This window comes from Chiloscyllium plagiosum, unplaced genomic scaffold (genome assembly GCF_037043375.1).
Source record: "Chiloscyllium plagiosum isolate Xiang-an unplaced genomic scaffold, Cpla_swu_hap1 HiC_scaffold_2, whole genome shotgun sequence".
NCBI lineage: Eukaryota > Metazoa > Chordata > Chondrichthyes > Orectolobiformes > Hemiscylliidae > Chiloscyllium > Chiloscyllium plagiosum.
In genome coordinates, this window is record NW_028270140.1 from 24,457,637 (window position 1) to 24,472,513 (window position 14,877).

The window sequence follows — 14,877 nt, forward strand, 5'->3', positions numbered from 1 at the left end:
TAATAATGTCAGCAGACTCTGGTAATGTCAGACAGAGAAATCTTGACAATTTTTCAAGTACCAAAACAAAAATAAACTACTCAAGGGAATCTGAGCTGAAATAATTCAGTTTATTAAAGCTGGACTATTCTCTTAAACTAAGTCAGATATGCCAGTGCAGAAATGTTACCTATTGTTGCAGCTTTAAAACAAACAGGAGATAAACACCTCTCTGATTCTACCAACAGCCTGACTAATCTATCCAGCTTTCAGGGAATCCTTTGTCATTTTGGTCTAATGAGCAAACAAACGGAACTGACACAAATTATACCACATTACCACAAAAGCATGCAGGGAAAACAAAGCCTCAAACTAAAAAACTTCATGGTGAAAAGTCCCATCTGGTCTTCATTTTCTAATAAAAATCAATTTACAGCACCACTGCACATTACTAATATGGATTCAAGACAGAACAGATACTTTAATTTCACCTCATTTTTTATCTGTGAAAAAACTCTATCCCACATTTTAATGCCTTCTTAATGCTGATGAATGTTTATGACACATTAACATTTTTAAAAACAGCTGAAGAAGAACTGAATGTGTTCAGATATCCACAAAATGAAGCGCTTATGGTACAGCTCATTAAGTTTCTACAGACGGCAGCAAACTGTGACACCTATTTAAAGGGGCTCTGTTTTAGACTAATCAACAGGCTCAAAGTTATATTTCTATGAAGCAACATGGAAGCCACCCAATAAAAATTTTAAAGTATCTTTGTTTTTATATTTTAAGTTAGACATTTAAAATTGTGCAAGGAGCAGACCATTATGAAATAAAAATAAATTTCTGGCAATTAACTGAAAGTCTGCAATGGCAAAGGAGGGGGGGAAAAAGAAAGGTAAATTATTCAGGTTGACAACTTTTAATCTGAACTGAATTGCTTGATTTACTGGGTTGTTCAGCTTTGTTTAGTACTTATTTCTGATTTCCAGTATCCACAATATTTGGTACTTCTCGAGTTTCATTGCTCTCATCTCGCGGCCGATGAAAAATTTCCATAGCTTTCATTTTACAGGAGAATGGGAAAGTATGATGGAGACATTCACCAGAAATCTGCTCCTCACCCAGGCGAGGGATGAAATCCAGTCAATCTCCCAGAATGAGAAAATAAGGTGGGTGGGGCAGTTTGTGTGTGGGAGGCGAAGTACCAGCTTTCTGACAGTGGGATGAAAGTTGGGAAGTATGTTGGCAGTTGATTAAAAATGGAGTGTGGTTCCTGACACCAAGTCAAGAATAAGCATGTCATGTATATCCATTAAAACACATGGTTACCAGATTGTGATTAAATCAATGGCAAATGAGAAACATGTGCCTTCTGATTTTTGACTGATTAAAAGTGGCATGCAGGAAACAATGTAGTCTTCCTGCTGAATTTGGAGGGAGCAGGAATTGCATGAGGAACTTGGTTGGGTCAGGAGAAGAGGAAGGGAAGTTGTTGCACTAATCTTGCAGGGGGCTGGACCAGCAGATGACCACATCAATGATGATGTGGTCAGGTGGCCAATAGCAGAAGTGGCTAGGAATATGACAAACAGACCTTGATCACCACAAGTAACAGCATGGCCTCTGACTTTCTGCACGATTAGCTTAGCCCATCAAATATGTGTTGCTAATTGTCTGGCCACTGTTTGGATGCACACAGCCAGCTGTCCTGGCTCCAAATGATCGTCATGCTTACTTCCAGGCCCACTATTGGGATGTTCATCGCTGAAACAATATTCCACCCTGCACTTATCTTCAACATTTCCCTGTTTCTTTCCCCCCAAAAAAGGTCCAAGGTCCATCCTGTAACATTCCAACCATGCTGAACAAATTCTAACCAAAGAAAACAATGTCAAATTACGAATGGTCACTTAATGAAAATATAAATTCTGTATGAATGCAAAATGAAACAAAAAAACACATAAATTTGAAGACTTACTCTTTTCGACAGCAAGTTTATCCATGGAGAACTGCAGTTACTTAGATCTGGACCCAATGGATCCCAGAGTCCTTCAGGTGATAAGCATGAGTAGGTGGCTATACCTATAAATATTGAAAGATTGTCAAGTACATAATTGGAAATAGATTTAATGATCAATTCCCTCAAATTTGCAAATTTCAGGTATTTCCTTTGTTATAGAGTTTCAAATCATCAATGAAGGGCAATACAATTCCATCTGCTGGGTCACTATGGTTACTAACCTTAGAAAGCTTTTTATCCAATAGCAATGTAGTATTCATATTGATTCTTACCTTGGGGTAGAACGTAGAATGGGACAGAATTCTGCCAAGTATGAGAACAGAGTGGTGCGAGACTAACTCCCAAATTGAAAAATATGTTGAAAATTTCTCTCCTCCCATCCCCTATTCCCCAATTTATTATGGTAGCAATATAAATCGACCACCAATTTTTAACCACCTGTATTTAATGATGGGACCATGCATGGAATAAAACACTTTATTCTAAAAAGGCAAATTTAAGATGACCATAGTGATCTCCTGACTAGATTGTGTCAAGCTCATTAATCCAATAATAAGCAAGAATCTGCTTGAACTGAAATTAGTCTCATCATTAACAAAAAAGATATTTAAACTGAGATCTGTATCTCCTGGTTAATTCACATCTTTCTTGAAAGTAGGATGAGTTGACTGAGAGTAGGTTTGGTTGGTAGAGACTGAATGGGCCAAAGGACCTCTTCCATACTGTATGATTTTAGGATTCCATATTGGGATGAACGTGGTCTGCTTATTATCCAACTTGTTAAAAAACAACAATAAATCCTGACATGGGCACAGAGGAGTGAACCATATTTCAAAGAATAGCCTTTGAACAGAGAGAAGAAAAATGGTTTGGTAGCAGAGTATTTCAGTTGAAGTTTCTCTTAGCCCCTTAGAACAGAATGTTCAATGAAAAGCAAATCAGAGAAACATCCATTTACCAAGAATTCAAATATCTATACATGTCATTACTGTGGAGGATGCAAGTCATGTTTCGAAGGTAAAGCTCACACATCAAGGACTCTATGGACTCTGTAACTGCATATTCAACCAAACATTCTCCCCTTTTTAAGGTTTATATGTACATTTGTGTATGTTTGCGTTTGATGTCACATTTTATTATTTTTCTGAAGATAAATAACAAAAACTCATTTTTCTTACACTCAAGAAAAGTCTAATTGGCTCCTTCATTTGCATCAGGTGAACTACGTCCTAATTAAGTGTGTTATGAACAAAAAAAAACCTTTTGTTACAGCCAATTGAGGGGGTTAAAAAGAGAGAAGCCAATTCATCCCTCGTCATCGAATCATAGCAGAGATTATTTGCTGCAGAATGTTCGTAACCCATAGATTGATTGGTGCATGTCATAGTTCATCAATCTTTGGTTTTCAGTATAGTTGCTGTGAAATATTATCATCAAAAATGAAAGACTATGGAAATGCAATAATCTTGTTTAGCTCTAAAGATTGGTTAAAATGGGGGATGGCTCAGTTGGTTAATGGCGTTCTCCAAAATTGAAACTGAGGTTGGAATCAGACCTATTACTAAGTGAACAGAACCTCACTATTTGAGTGTTCACAGATTGTGAAATTGATCAGATCAGGAATTGAATATAGAGGCAAAGAGGTCCTTCTGCAGCTGTACAGGGCCCTGGTGAGACCGCACCTGGAATATTGTGTGCAGTTTTGGTCTCCAAATTTGTGGAAAGACATTCTGGCTATTGAGGGAGTGCAGCGTAGGTTCACGAGGTCAATTCCCGGAATGGCGGGACTACCTTATGTTGAAAGATTGGAGTGACTGGGCTTGTATACGCTTGAGTTTAGAAGGCTGAGAGGGGATCTGATTGAGACGTATAAGATTATTAAAGGATTGGACACTCTGGAGGCAGGAAGCATGTTTCCACTGATGGGTGAGTCCCGAACTAGAGGACACAGTTTAAAAATAAGGGGTAGGCCACTTAGAACAGAGTTGAGGAGAAACTTCTTCACCCAGAGAGTGGTGGGTGTATGGAATGCTCTGCCTCAGAAGGCTGTGGAGGCCAAGTCTCTGGATACTTTCAAGAAAGAGTTGGATAGAGCTCTTAAGGATAGTGGAATCAAGGGTTATGGGGATAAGGCAGGAACGGGATACTGATTGAGGATGATCAGCCATGATCATAATGAATGGTGGTGCTGGCTCAAAGGGCAGAATGGCCTACTCCTGCAACTATTGTCTATTATCTTAGGCCAGAGCACACATCACACTTTATTAGTGTTAAAACCCTTTTGCATTAATTACAATCAAGCAAACAGAAGTTAACTCTTATGAAGTGAATCATTTACAAGAAAGTCATTGTTTAAAATTTTCAATCTATTCAATAACACTAGTGGTAGGGGATCAACTTAAAATTTCAACAGGTTTCTTACCTATTGTTCCCAGAGGACATTGTCTTTTTGCCATCTCGCCTGGTGGAGTTTTGGGCCAAGATATGTCACGTTTGTCTGTGGCTTCACAACATTCAGCCCCCTCTGCAGGAAGTTGTGATGCTTTTGGTGTTTTAGTGGTGGTCCCATGAATTACTGGAGGATTTTCCAATGTTGGAGTTGTTGTGGTCTTGATACTCTTTCCTGAAACTATTGTCGTTGTGGATATAGTAGTGGTCACCTTAACATTGGGACTTTTTGTAACTTCCATGACAAATGATGAGGATGTTGATTCTGAAACAAGGATCCAAAATTATGGTTATCAGTCTGAGAACCAGCATTAAAGCACTCATCTACAGAACTGTTAGTTTTATGGTGACTAAATAAGAGAAATTTTATCTGATTACACGGTGAACTGGCATTCATATCAAGAGCATGGAGATCCCATTTGCAAATCCATACATTTATGGTCAGACACTTAACTTTACAGTCAAGGAACAAATTTCACAATGGAGATATAGCACTTTTCACATGGTAAAGCATTCAAATCAGGACATACAAAACATAATCTGACTCCTAGCCACAAAAGAAGAAATGAAAGGGCAAATGATCATAAGTTTGGTTAATCAAGTAGATTTGAAGAGCAGTTTAAAGAAGGAAAGGGAGATAAAAGAGACAGAAAGGGTTAGGAAGAGTAATTCAACACTTTAGACTTTAGTAGCTTAAGGCAAGGCTGCCAAAGAAAGAACAATTAAAAATTAGCATGTAAAATGTTCAACCTGCAGATATCTTACAGGGATGTGGACTTATAAGAGAACACTGAGTTAGGGATGAGCCCACAAAGGAATCTGCAAATAAAGATGAGCATTTTAAAGTATGAGCATTGGTTAAGCAGAGCCAATGTAGGTCAGTGATCACAGGGTGACAGGTCAATGGGACTTACTGCAAGTTAGGACACAGGCCAATCTCACTAGAGATAACCACTAGAAAGGGAGTGCATTGGAAGAATCAAGTCTAGTTGTAAAAGAAGCATGGATAAGGCTTTCAGCAACACATGAGCTCAGGAAAGTATGCCGGTGCAAATATGTAGCTGGAAACTTACCTCAGGGTTAAAGAGGTTGCACAGTCAGACAGAGTCTCAGAGATGTACAGAACAGAGAAAAGCCTTTGGGGGCCCCCCAAACAAAAAACCGCCTGACTATTTGAATACCTCCCCATTAATAAGCACTTGGTTAAAAGCCTTTTATGCCTTGGCACTACAACTGCACACCTAAATACTTCTTAAATATGAGGGTTTCTGCCTCTACTACCCTTACAGGCATTGACTTTCAGATTCATATCATCTTCTGGGTGAAAAGATTTTTCCTCCCAGCTCCTTTAAACCTGCTGCCCCTTACCTTAAATCTAGGATTTCAGGCCTATCTTTTTCCATAACAGTCTAACAGAGTTATGATTATTATCTGCAAAACACTCACCCATCGATACTTCAACCACTTGCCCAGCTTCATTACTTAAGTTTCAGTCTAGACTGCCCCTCTCTTGTAAGGTCTACATCATGGCTTAAAAAGCTATGCTGGATGCATTTTAAGAGTACCTGAGTTAACGTTAGGGAAACTGAAATCTCCTACTGATACTAAACTATTACTTTTATACTTTCCTGTAATTTGCGAACATATCTGCTCTTTTATTTCTCTTGTACTGTTAGGTGGCCTCTATGCATTCCCAGCAATGTGACTGTTCCATTTTGAGTTTTAGGTTCTATCCACATGGCTTCATTTGAGGACCCTTCCAGGATGTCATCCCTCCTTACTGGACAATATTGCAATACCTCCTCCTCTTTTTGCTCCTTCCCTGTCTTGCCTGAAAGCCCTATATCGTGCAACATTAAGCTGCCCATCCTGCCTCTCTCAGTGTCTCAGTGACAATAATGATTTCATACACCTACATTTTAATTTCTGCCCTCCACTCATCTGCTTTGTTTGTGAGACTTCTGGCTTAAAATAAATATCATACAACATTGCCAAATTCCCTTGTTCCCTAACTGGCCGAAAATGTCTATGTCTTCCTGACTCACCTGCTGTCTCTTCTAAGTTTGGCCATTCATCCTGCCTTCCTGAATACTCTTTCTGGATTCTAGCCCCTGTCAAGGGAGCTTAAGTCCTCCCCAACAGTAGGTGTACCTGAGTAAACCTCCCTGCAAAGATGCTGATCCCATTTCAGTTCAGGTGTAATCTGTCACCTTAAAAGGTCCCACTTATGCTGATAAATGGTCCCAATGTCCCAGTTTTCTCCACCACTGAATAGTTATCACTGACAGGGATGGGGTCAGTAGCCATGGATTGGAAGTTTGTGGTGATCACTGAAGACAGTTGGTTTGATCTGCTCATTGGAAGGAGGACATTTCTTCTCAACCAGATGTTGGACAGTTTAGAGTCAGAGGGCTGTTGTTAAGAGAAATGGTAGTTAATTAGAGGTAGGTGTCTTTGGTGTGCGTGCAAAAAACTGGCTTGCAGGAAAGAAATACAAGGGGTCAAGGATACATCCTTCAGGGAGATAATGATGGAAAGCAGGAAGAGAAGCATTCTCTGGCTACAAGGAGTCAGATAAGTATGGAACCACATGAGCACAGCATTACTGTGCTAGATGTCAGTGAAGAAATTTTGCAAGATGATGGTGCAGGTCTTACACTGATTCGGTCAAGATTACACTGTACAATTTTCTCTTTTCTCCACAAAAACAGCAAAAGGGTATCAGAGATGAATTGTCCTTCAATACGCTGTCAAAATATCAGGCCAGTAAAGAACCATTTTACTTAATGGCACCTAAACAGACAGCATGCAACACAATATCCCAAAAAACCTTTAGGTCTCAGCCTGACTGACAACAATGACTGTTGATCAAGGTGGGATTAGTGCTGTAGGTTTATATTAAATCACAGACTCTGGACAATATTACCCCCTGATAGTTGATGTTTTTTATCAGTCAGGGAATCAAGGGTTATGGGGAAGTCACACACACGGATGTGGATGTGAGAAATGTCAGGTGAGCCATGATCCTATTGAATGGCACAGCAGGCTCAAGGGGCAGAATGGCTTACTCCTGTTCCTATTTCTTATTGTCTAATAACACATTAGCTATTATATTGTCTCTCTACTCAATGGCTAAAATTATTATGCTGTCTTGATCAGAAAAAAATTCAATAAAATTCATGGAAAGAATTTTAAAAATTCTTATATGGGTTAAGGGCATCACAGGCCGAGCTGAAATGTATTGCCCATCCCTAATTGCCTAAAGGACAGTTAAGTGGCGACCACATTACTGCAGATCTGGAGTCACATCTCGGCCAGACCAGGTAAGGATGGCAGGTTACTTCCCTAAAGATCACTGGTGAACCCGATGGGATTTTCCGAATAATTAACAATAGTTTCATGGCCATCAATTCCAGGATTTGAACCCAGGTCCTCAGAATATTACCAAGATTGATAGTCCAGTGATGATGTGATTAGACCATCACCTCCCAAAACAATTTTAAAAGCTGCTGCTTCAGGTTTTCAGTGTTTCATATACTTGGGAGTTTATGTTGCAGAAGATCCTGATGTACACCATAGATAGTGCAAAGAGAAAGGTCTTGCAAGATGACACTGCATTATTACACAATTCTTTCTATGCATTGTATAGTCTGTGTCCCCGTACAGCTAGAGCTGGATAACATCCAGGCTTTGGGAGACAAGTAGCATGCAACATTTGCATCACAAAATGCCAGACAAAGAGTGCCACCAATTAGAGAGCATCTATACATATCCTGTCAATATTCAAAAGCAAAACCATCATCTGGAGGGGGCTATTTGCATGTGTATGGTGTTACCAGTAACCAGAAATTGATCTGGACTGTTTATATAAATATCTTGGTAAGAAAAGAACATGCATCAAATAATTCACCTCTTAATTCTTCAAAGACTGCCCATTATTTCCAAGGCATAAGTCAGGAGTATGATAGAATATCTCCACCTGCCTTGATGGATACAGCAACGCTCACGAAACTTGACACTATCCAAGTTAAAGCAGCCTACTTGACTCACACCTCTTCCATCATCTGCAGCATTTATCCCCTCCGCATACTGGCAACTCAAGTAAAGCATAGGGTTTTATTAGAGTTATCCGCAAGATGCATAGCAACTATTCACCAAGTACTCACCAATACCTTCCAAATCCGTGGCCTCTATCACCTAGGAGGGACAAGGGCAGCAGATGAATGGGATCAAGATTACCTGCATGGTCCCCTCCAAAATACACGTCATTGTGACAGTGAAGTAAATCTTCATTCCATTGACATCACAGAATCAAAGTCCAAGAACTCTCCTCCTAAAAGCACTGTTGATATCACTTTATCACATGGACTGAAGTGGTTCAAGGAAGCAACTCACCACCGTTTACTCAAGAGCAATTAAGGATGGGAAATGAATGTTGACCTGACTAGAGGGACACACAGTCTGTGAAAGAATTAAACTAAAGCAGCTCCAATCATTCAACTAACATAATCAGTGTCATTTTCACTGACAGCTCCAACAGCTTTCAGTAGTAACATCAGGTGCCCTTGTTGTAAATATTTCAGTGTTTATGCTTTGTTTCAAGCTTCCTTAGTTACATTTCTTTTCCACAGCCTTTACAAAACAGATAATCTGGACTCACCTGGAAGCTACCATACAGCAATTTCAATTATGTAGGAGGAGATTGACACTTTGGTCCTTCTTATTTGATGAACGAAAAGAGCTCCACGTTTCTGACAGGAGAGTCTGCAAAGGTCTCAGGACCTTCACATTTACATTAGATTAGATACTTACAGTGTGGAAACAGGCCCTTCGGCCCAACAAGTCCACACCGACCCGCCGAAGCGCAACCCACCCATACCCCTACATTTACCCCTTATTACCTAACACTACGGGCAATTTAGCATGGCCAATTCACCTGACCTGCACATCTTTGGACTGTGGGAGGAAACCGGAGCACCCGGAGGAAACCCACGCAGACACGGGGAGAACATGCAAACTCCACACAGTCAGTCGCCTGAGTCGGGAATTGAACCCGGGTCTCTGGCGCTGTGAGGCAGCAGTGCTAACCACTGTGCCACCGTGCCGCCCACATTTCTGACAGGAGAGTCTGCTCAGCTCTCAGGACCTCTGCATTTCTGAAAGGAGGTTCTGCTCAGGTCTCAGGACCTCTGCATTTCTGACAGGAGGTTCTGCTCAGGTCTCAGGACCTCTGCATTTCTGACAGGAGGTTCTGCTCAGATCTCAGGACCTCCACATTTCTGACAGGAGGTTCTGCTCAGGTCTCAGGACCTCCGCATTTCTGACAGGAGGTTCTGTTCAGGTCTCAGGACCTCTGCATTTCTGACAGGAGGTTCTGTTCAGGTCTCAGGACCTCCACATTTCTGACAGGAGGTTCTGCTCAGGTCTCAGGACCTCCGCATTTCTGACAGGAGGGTCTGCTCAGGTCTCAGGACCTCCGCATTTCTGACAGGAGGGTCTGCTCAGGTTTCCCTCAAAAATGTGCATATCCATACTTCCACTGAGACAGTTCATTCATAGTGTAGAACTACCAGGCGATGGTATGCCCACTTTTCTCATCAGTGTGTTGCCGTATTCTAACATTTATAAGTCCTGACAGTTACTGACTCTCAGGGTCAGGATTCAGGGCAGAAGGGGGAGGGGAGTCAGGTCCTTGAGGCTGTCCAGCAGGAGCAAGGAATGTCCGCCCTGGGGTTGTTATTAGTTTTCTGTGGTATGTGTAGTTGAGTGGTGTGTGAGGTAACTATGGGGCTTGTTTAATAGTGCCTCCTGAATAACTCATATTTAAGAGATCGCCATGCACATATTCCATCTGTGCTTTAATAACGAGTGCCTGGTCAGAGGAAAATCTACCCAATAGTGCCTTAAATGTAATAAAATATGTTACAATTATGAGAGAAGAAAAATTTGCAAAGTTAGAGGTGAGGTAGAATGAATGAAAGGAAGTCTAATTGAATACTATTTTCTGAACACAAGGATAAACAAAAGGTGTTGCAGCCAATAGTGGAACAAAGCAAGGTAAAAATGAAAGAATTATGGGGCATGTAAATAAATACTGGATTTATGTATCTAGGGAACTATTACTCACAGAAACATGAGAGCAAGAAGTAAAGTAAGAAGCAGTCTATTGAAGAAACGTTGGCAAGCAGATGATGAATTGTGGAGCAGATCTTAATTCAGATGGCTTTGAGTTTTGGATGAGATGTATAATTGTAGAAAGTTATTGGAACACTTGGAAAATTTTTCAGAGTAGTCAAGATTGTAAGCGTTAGAGGCATAATGCCTCACTTAAGATTGTCACCACATGTCATATATAAAAATTTGGAAACTGCCAGATATTAAAGTTTCTTTTAGTGGCTGTGATCAGCAAATGCCAAGTGTCGAAATTACTTCCGAGCTTTGAAACAGATAAATTGGTTCAGTGTCTTTCTTTGGAAGCTCTATTTGCAGATCAAACAAACTTTAGACAAATTCAGTTCAAAATACATCTCCCCTCCTGTGATCGTCTGAATGGTACACCTCCAAGTTCTAAACAGATGGTGCACAAAGTTGATCACCTGTAGCATCTTAATTATCTTGAAAAACAGTGAGAAAGAAATATTTGGGTTGAAATAATTGTTGATTATGTCAAAATTAGTCAACTAATAAACCAAACCCCATTCCCAAGTCATGTGACTCTTCCTTCAAACTTTGCAGATGACGAGTAAAATATGCAACACTTCGGTCAGATTATAGGTAGGTGGAAGAGAAGCATAAAAATATTTCTGATCAGTACCAGATGGAAGGATGATCTACCAAAGCACACAGGCATGTAGTGGATTGGTGGGTGAGTGGTTAGCACTGCTGCCTTACCAGGGATCTAGGTTCAATACCAGCCTCGGGTGACTGTCTGTGAGGAGTTTGCGAATTCTCCCTGTGTCTTTTGTGGGTTTCCTCCAGGTGCTCCAGTTTCCTCTCAGTCCAAAGATGTGCAGGTTAGGTGAATTGGCCATGGGAAATTGCCCATAGTGACGAGGGATGTGCAGGCTGGGTGGATTAACCATGGTAAATCCAGTGAGTCTGGGTGGGATGCTGTTCGAAGGGTCAATGTGGACTTGATGGGCTGAATGGCTTACTTTCACACTGTAGGGGTTTTATGTATCTATCAAAGTTAAAAGGAAGTAAATCATTCATGTTTTGCTGGAGGGAGTTGTTGCTCTGAGCCAGTTTCAGACTTCTGTGGTGCTTTTTGAGTGCTCCCATCACATTTTCCCCTTCACAACTGTTGGGACCAGACTCCAACCATGAGTAACTTGAAACCCATATCCACATAAACTCACTGAAATACTGTCTCACTTTGGAGAAGTTCAATGACAGAGAGACTTCATTTCAGCAGGCTCGACAGACATGTACAAGGCCAAGGTGAGAGTCTCCTTAGGAGTCCGACAAGCACGGTTAATATTAAATTAACAGTTATTGCAGATTGTATTATTATTTAATAGCCTGGTGATTTGTGTTCACTGTTACCTGCACTTTGATATAAGACAGAATTGCTTTCTCAGTGGCTACACAGGTAACTCGTGAGTTTTACATTTATAACAGATGTTTCACCCAACGATACTCTTGTCAGTGACAACTCCTTCGTCAAAAAGGACTTTGTAATACTTGTGAAGCATTTGTCAGAAAACGGCAAGGGCACTATGCAGATTCAGCACGTTGTAATTTACATGATGATGCATCGAGGCGAGGCAGCCTGGAACATTCTAATGATGTCACATTGAATCCTCACAATTATTTTCCTGCTTTCAAAAGCCATGAAACCGCAGATGCTTAATTTCATGAGCCTGCTGCACAAGATGACGAGTTAGAGTTTAAAACAAAAACAGAATTCAGGAGTATTACAAAGTTACATGTTGCAGCAGTTGTCGATCATACTCAGCCGGAGTCAGACTATGTGCCTCTATGGAGTGGACTAAATAGATTATTTATTAACGAAAGGTGAGTTTGTAGTTTCTCAGTCTATCTGTGGCCAATCTGCCCTGCCTTGAGCATTGTGGATAAATGTTTCATACGAAGTGAGGACATTAACACTTGACCATTTGTTCGATGTAAGTAGACTCTATTAAAACGCTAAAACTGTAATTGTGTCAAGATGCTTGTTGTCTGACATTCGAGATGAAATCTTCCCAGGCCCTCTATGACTTGGACTATGGTGAGAGATTTGGGAAAATTCGGTGAGATTACCAGAGAGGCCCTTCTTGGCAGCAAAACCGAAAAGTTGCATTTTTCAACTAAGTTCGGGACATCAAGATGAAATTCTCACTTGCAAGTGGTGAAATGCCTATAAAGAGGGATTATTGCACATTATTGCCCATCATTATTCCCTAGTTTCATCTGAATAATAGGCAATTTCCCATTCTCCCAGCTCAGATAGAAGCTGGAGGTCAGAAACTGCTGCCTTGAAACTCAAAGGGGGCATCTAACGATTCCAGCTTGTTGTTTGTTCCACTGGACTGAAACCTTGGACATTCAGCACCAGCATCTCAGAGCTCACTCCATGGGAAGCAAGTGCAAGCACTCCCATCGATAGATACTGGACATTAACATGTTCCAGCCTCACTACATCCTCATGATACACCTCCTAGCCACTTAGACACCTTTTCACTAGTCTGCTGCATTTTGGAGTACTTTAACATTTATTATTACAATGCTGCTGCAAGGGCACTCTATATGCTTGGACAGGTAAACCATACTCATAGATTGGGCCTTACTCTTTTGTTCTCTCAGTGCTCACTCACTTTGAGCATTCTTGGATGCTCACAGCATTTTTGCTTTGCTTGGTCTCTTTGCAATTTGACGCCTCACCTAGCTAGAGCCAACAGGCTCATGACACTACCATCTTGCCTGGCTTTTAGATGCAAACACAAAGCCAGGCAGGTTACCATGCTTGTTAGCAGTAATCAGTCATGGGGGCGGACATGTTGCCATTTGGCACAGTGCAACATCTGTGCTACAGATGGCAGCTGACATGCCAAGCACATTGCATGGGCTTCAGCAAATGGCCATGTCTCAAAGTCAAAGGAGAGTAGCTCTCAGTTAAGTCAAGGGAGACCACCTCCAGTCAGGGAATCTTGGCACAATAAGTCAAGGCCAGCCTCTTCAGTCCAGGGCTTAGGCAAGGTCAGTCAGTCAGTCAGTCGCTTGTGTAGTCAGGAACAGGTCCTTCCATGTCGAGCTGCGAACAGCCAAATGTCGGGTAACCCAGCACCCATTTCAGCTCTTTCTGCCCAATGTCATCCTGGTTTAGCTGGACTGATGTATGAAGAGAGACAGGATTAGGCACGAATATATTCACTGGGAGTTTAGAAGAATGAGGGGGGAATTTCATACACACCTAAAAAATTCTAACAGGCCTAGTCAGTGCAAACATGGGAAGGATGTTCCTTATGAATGGGGAGTCCAGAACAGGGGTTCACAGTCTAAAGATACTGGGTAGGTCATTTAGGATTGAGATGAGGAGACATTTCTTCATTTAGAGAATGGAATTCTCTGCCACAGAAAGCAATTGAGGCCAAAACACAATCTTTTCAAGAAACAACTAGATATAGTTCGAAGGGCTAAAGGGATCAAAAGGTGTAAGGAGAAAACAGGAACAAGGTATTGAGCTGTGTGATCAGCCACACTAAGTGGAAAGCAGGCTCAAAGTACTGAATGGTCTACTCCTACATGGGTCTTGATGGGAGGTGGTTGCAGTAGCAAAAAAACAGTGAGATACAAGGTAGCAGAGAGAAGATAATGGCACTTGCTCAAGCAGATCAGAGAAATTACTGATCTTCTTCCTATGTTGCTCAGTGTTCCTCCAGGTGGCTGAGACTGCACTGAGGATGGTGGCAAGCTTGGATCAGACTGGCTGGGTCCAGTGTTGTGACCTTCGCTGGTGGTCCTGGATGCGGGAGATGGTCCTCCTCTGCATCAAACCAGAAACTTCCAAGCCTCTATCTGTGACATACAATGCAATTTCATTTTACCTAAAATGTCTGGGCAAACATCACGGATTGTGCAGGACAGATCTAGACTGATGGCTCTTAGCCAGCTGCACAACAGCTTTTTCAAGGCATGCTGGTACTAGGGGTCTCAGAATATTCTAGCATTGATAAATATTTTCATCTACAGTAGTGGGAGAATTACATTAGCATCTGACAAGTGAAGCACCATTGAGGCATGGTACTCAACTAATGAAGCGTGTTTGGACCAATAACATGAGAAACGTGTTAGGTCTCACAGAGAGAAACACTCCAAGAACCTTGACAACAATGTCAGCAGATTTCTGCTAAGATTCAGTCCTTAGTTTATCCTTTTCTATGCTTTATTTCACAAGATCAAAATATATATGTTCATTTATGTTT

The 14,877-nt window shown here is 41.2% G+C and overlaps 1 protein-coding gene across 17 annotated transcripts in view; it reads right to left on the reverse strand.

Moving 5' to 3' along the window:
- The window catches only part of LOC122563699 (adhesion G protein-coupled receptor L3), a 681,177-nt gene that overhangs the window by 143,333 nt on the left and 522,967 nt on the right, over positions 1 to 14,877 (reverse strand). For all 17 annotated transcript variants that reach the window (XM_087995292.1, XM_087995289.1, XM_043717974.2 and 14 more), the window contains 2 exons: positions 4,428 to 4,718; positions 1,964 to 2,067 (listed from right to left, as the gene is read on the reverse strand). In XM_087995292.1, the coding sequence (XP_087851418.1) occupies positions 1,964 to 2,067; positions 4,428 to 4,718 (395 nt within the window). The remainder of the gene's footprint in view (positions 1 to 1,963; positions 2,068 to 4,427; positions 4,719 to 14,877) is intronic.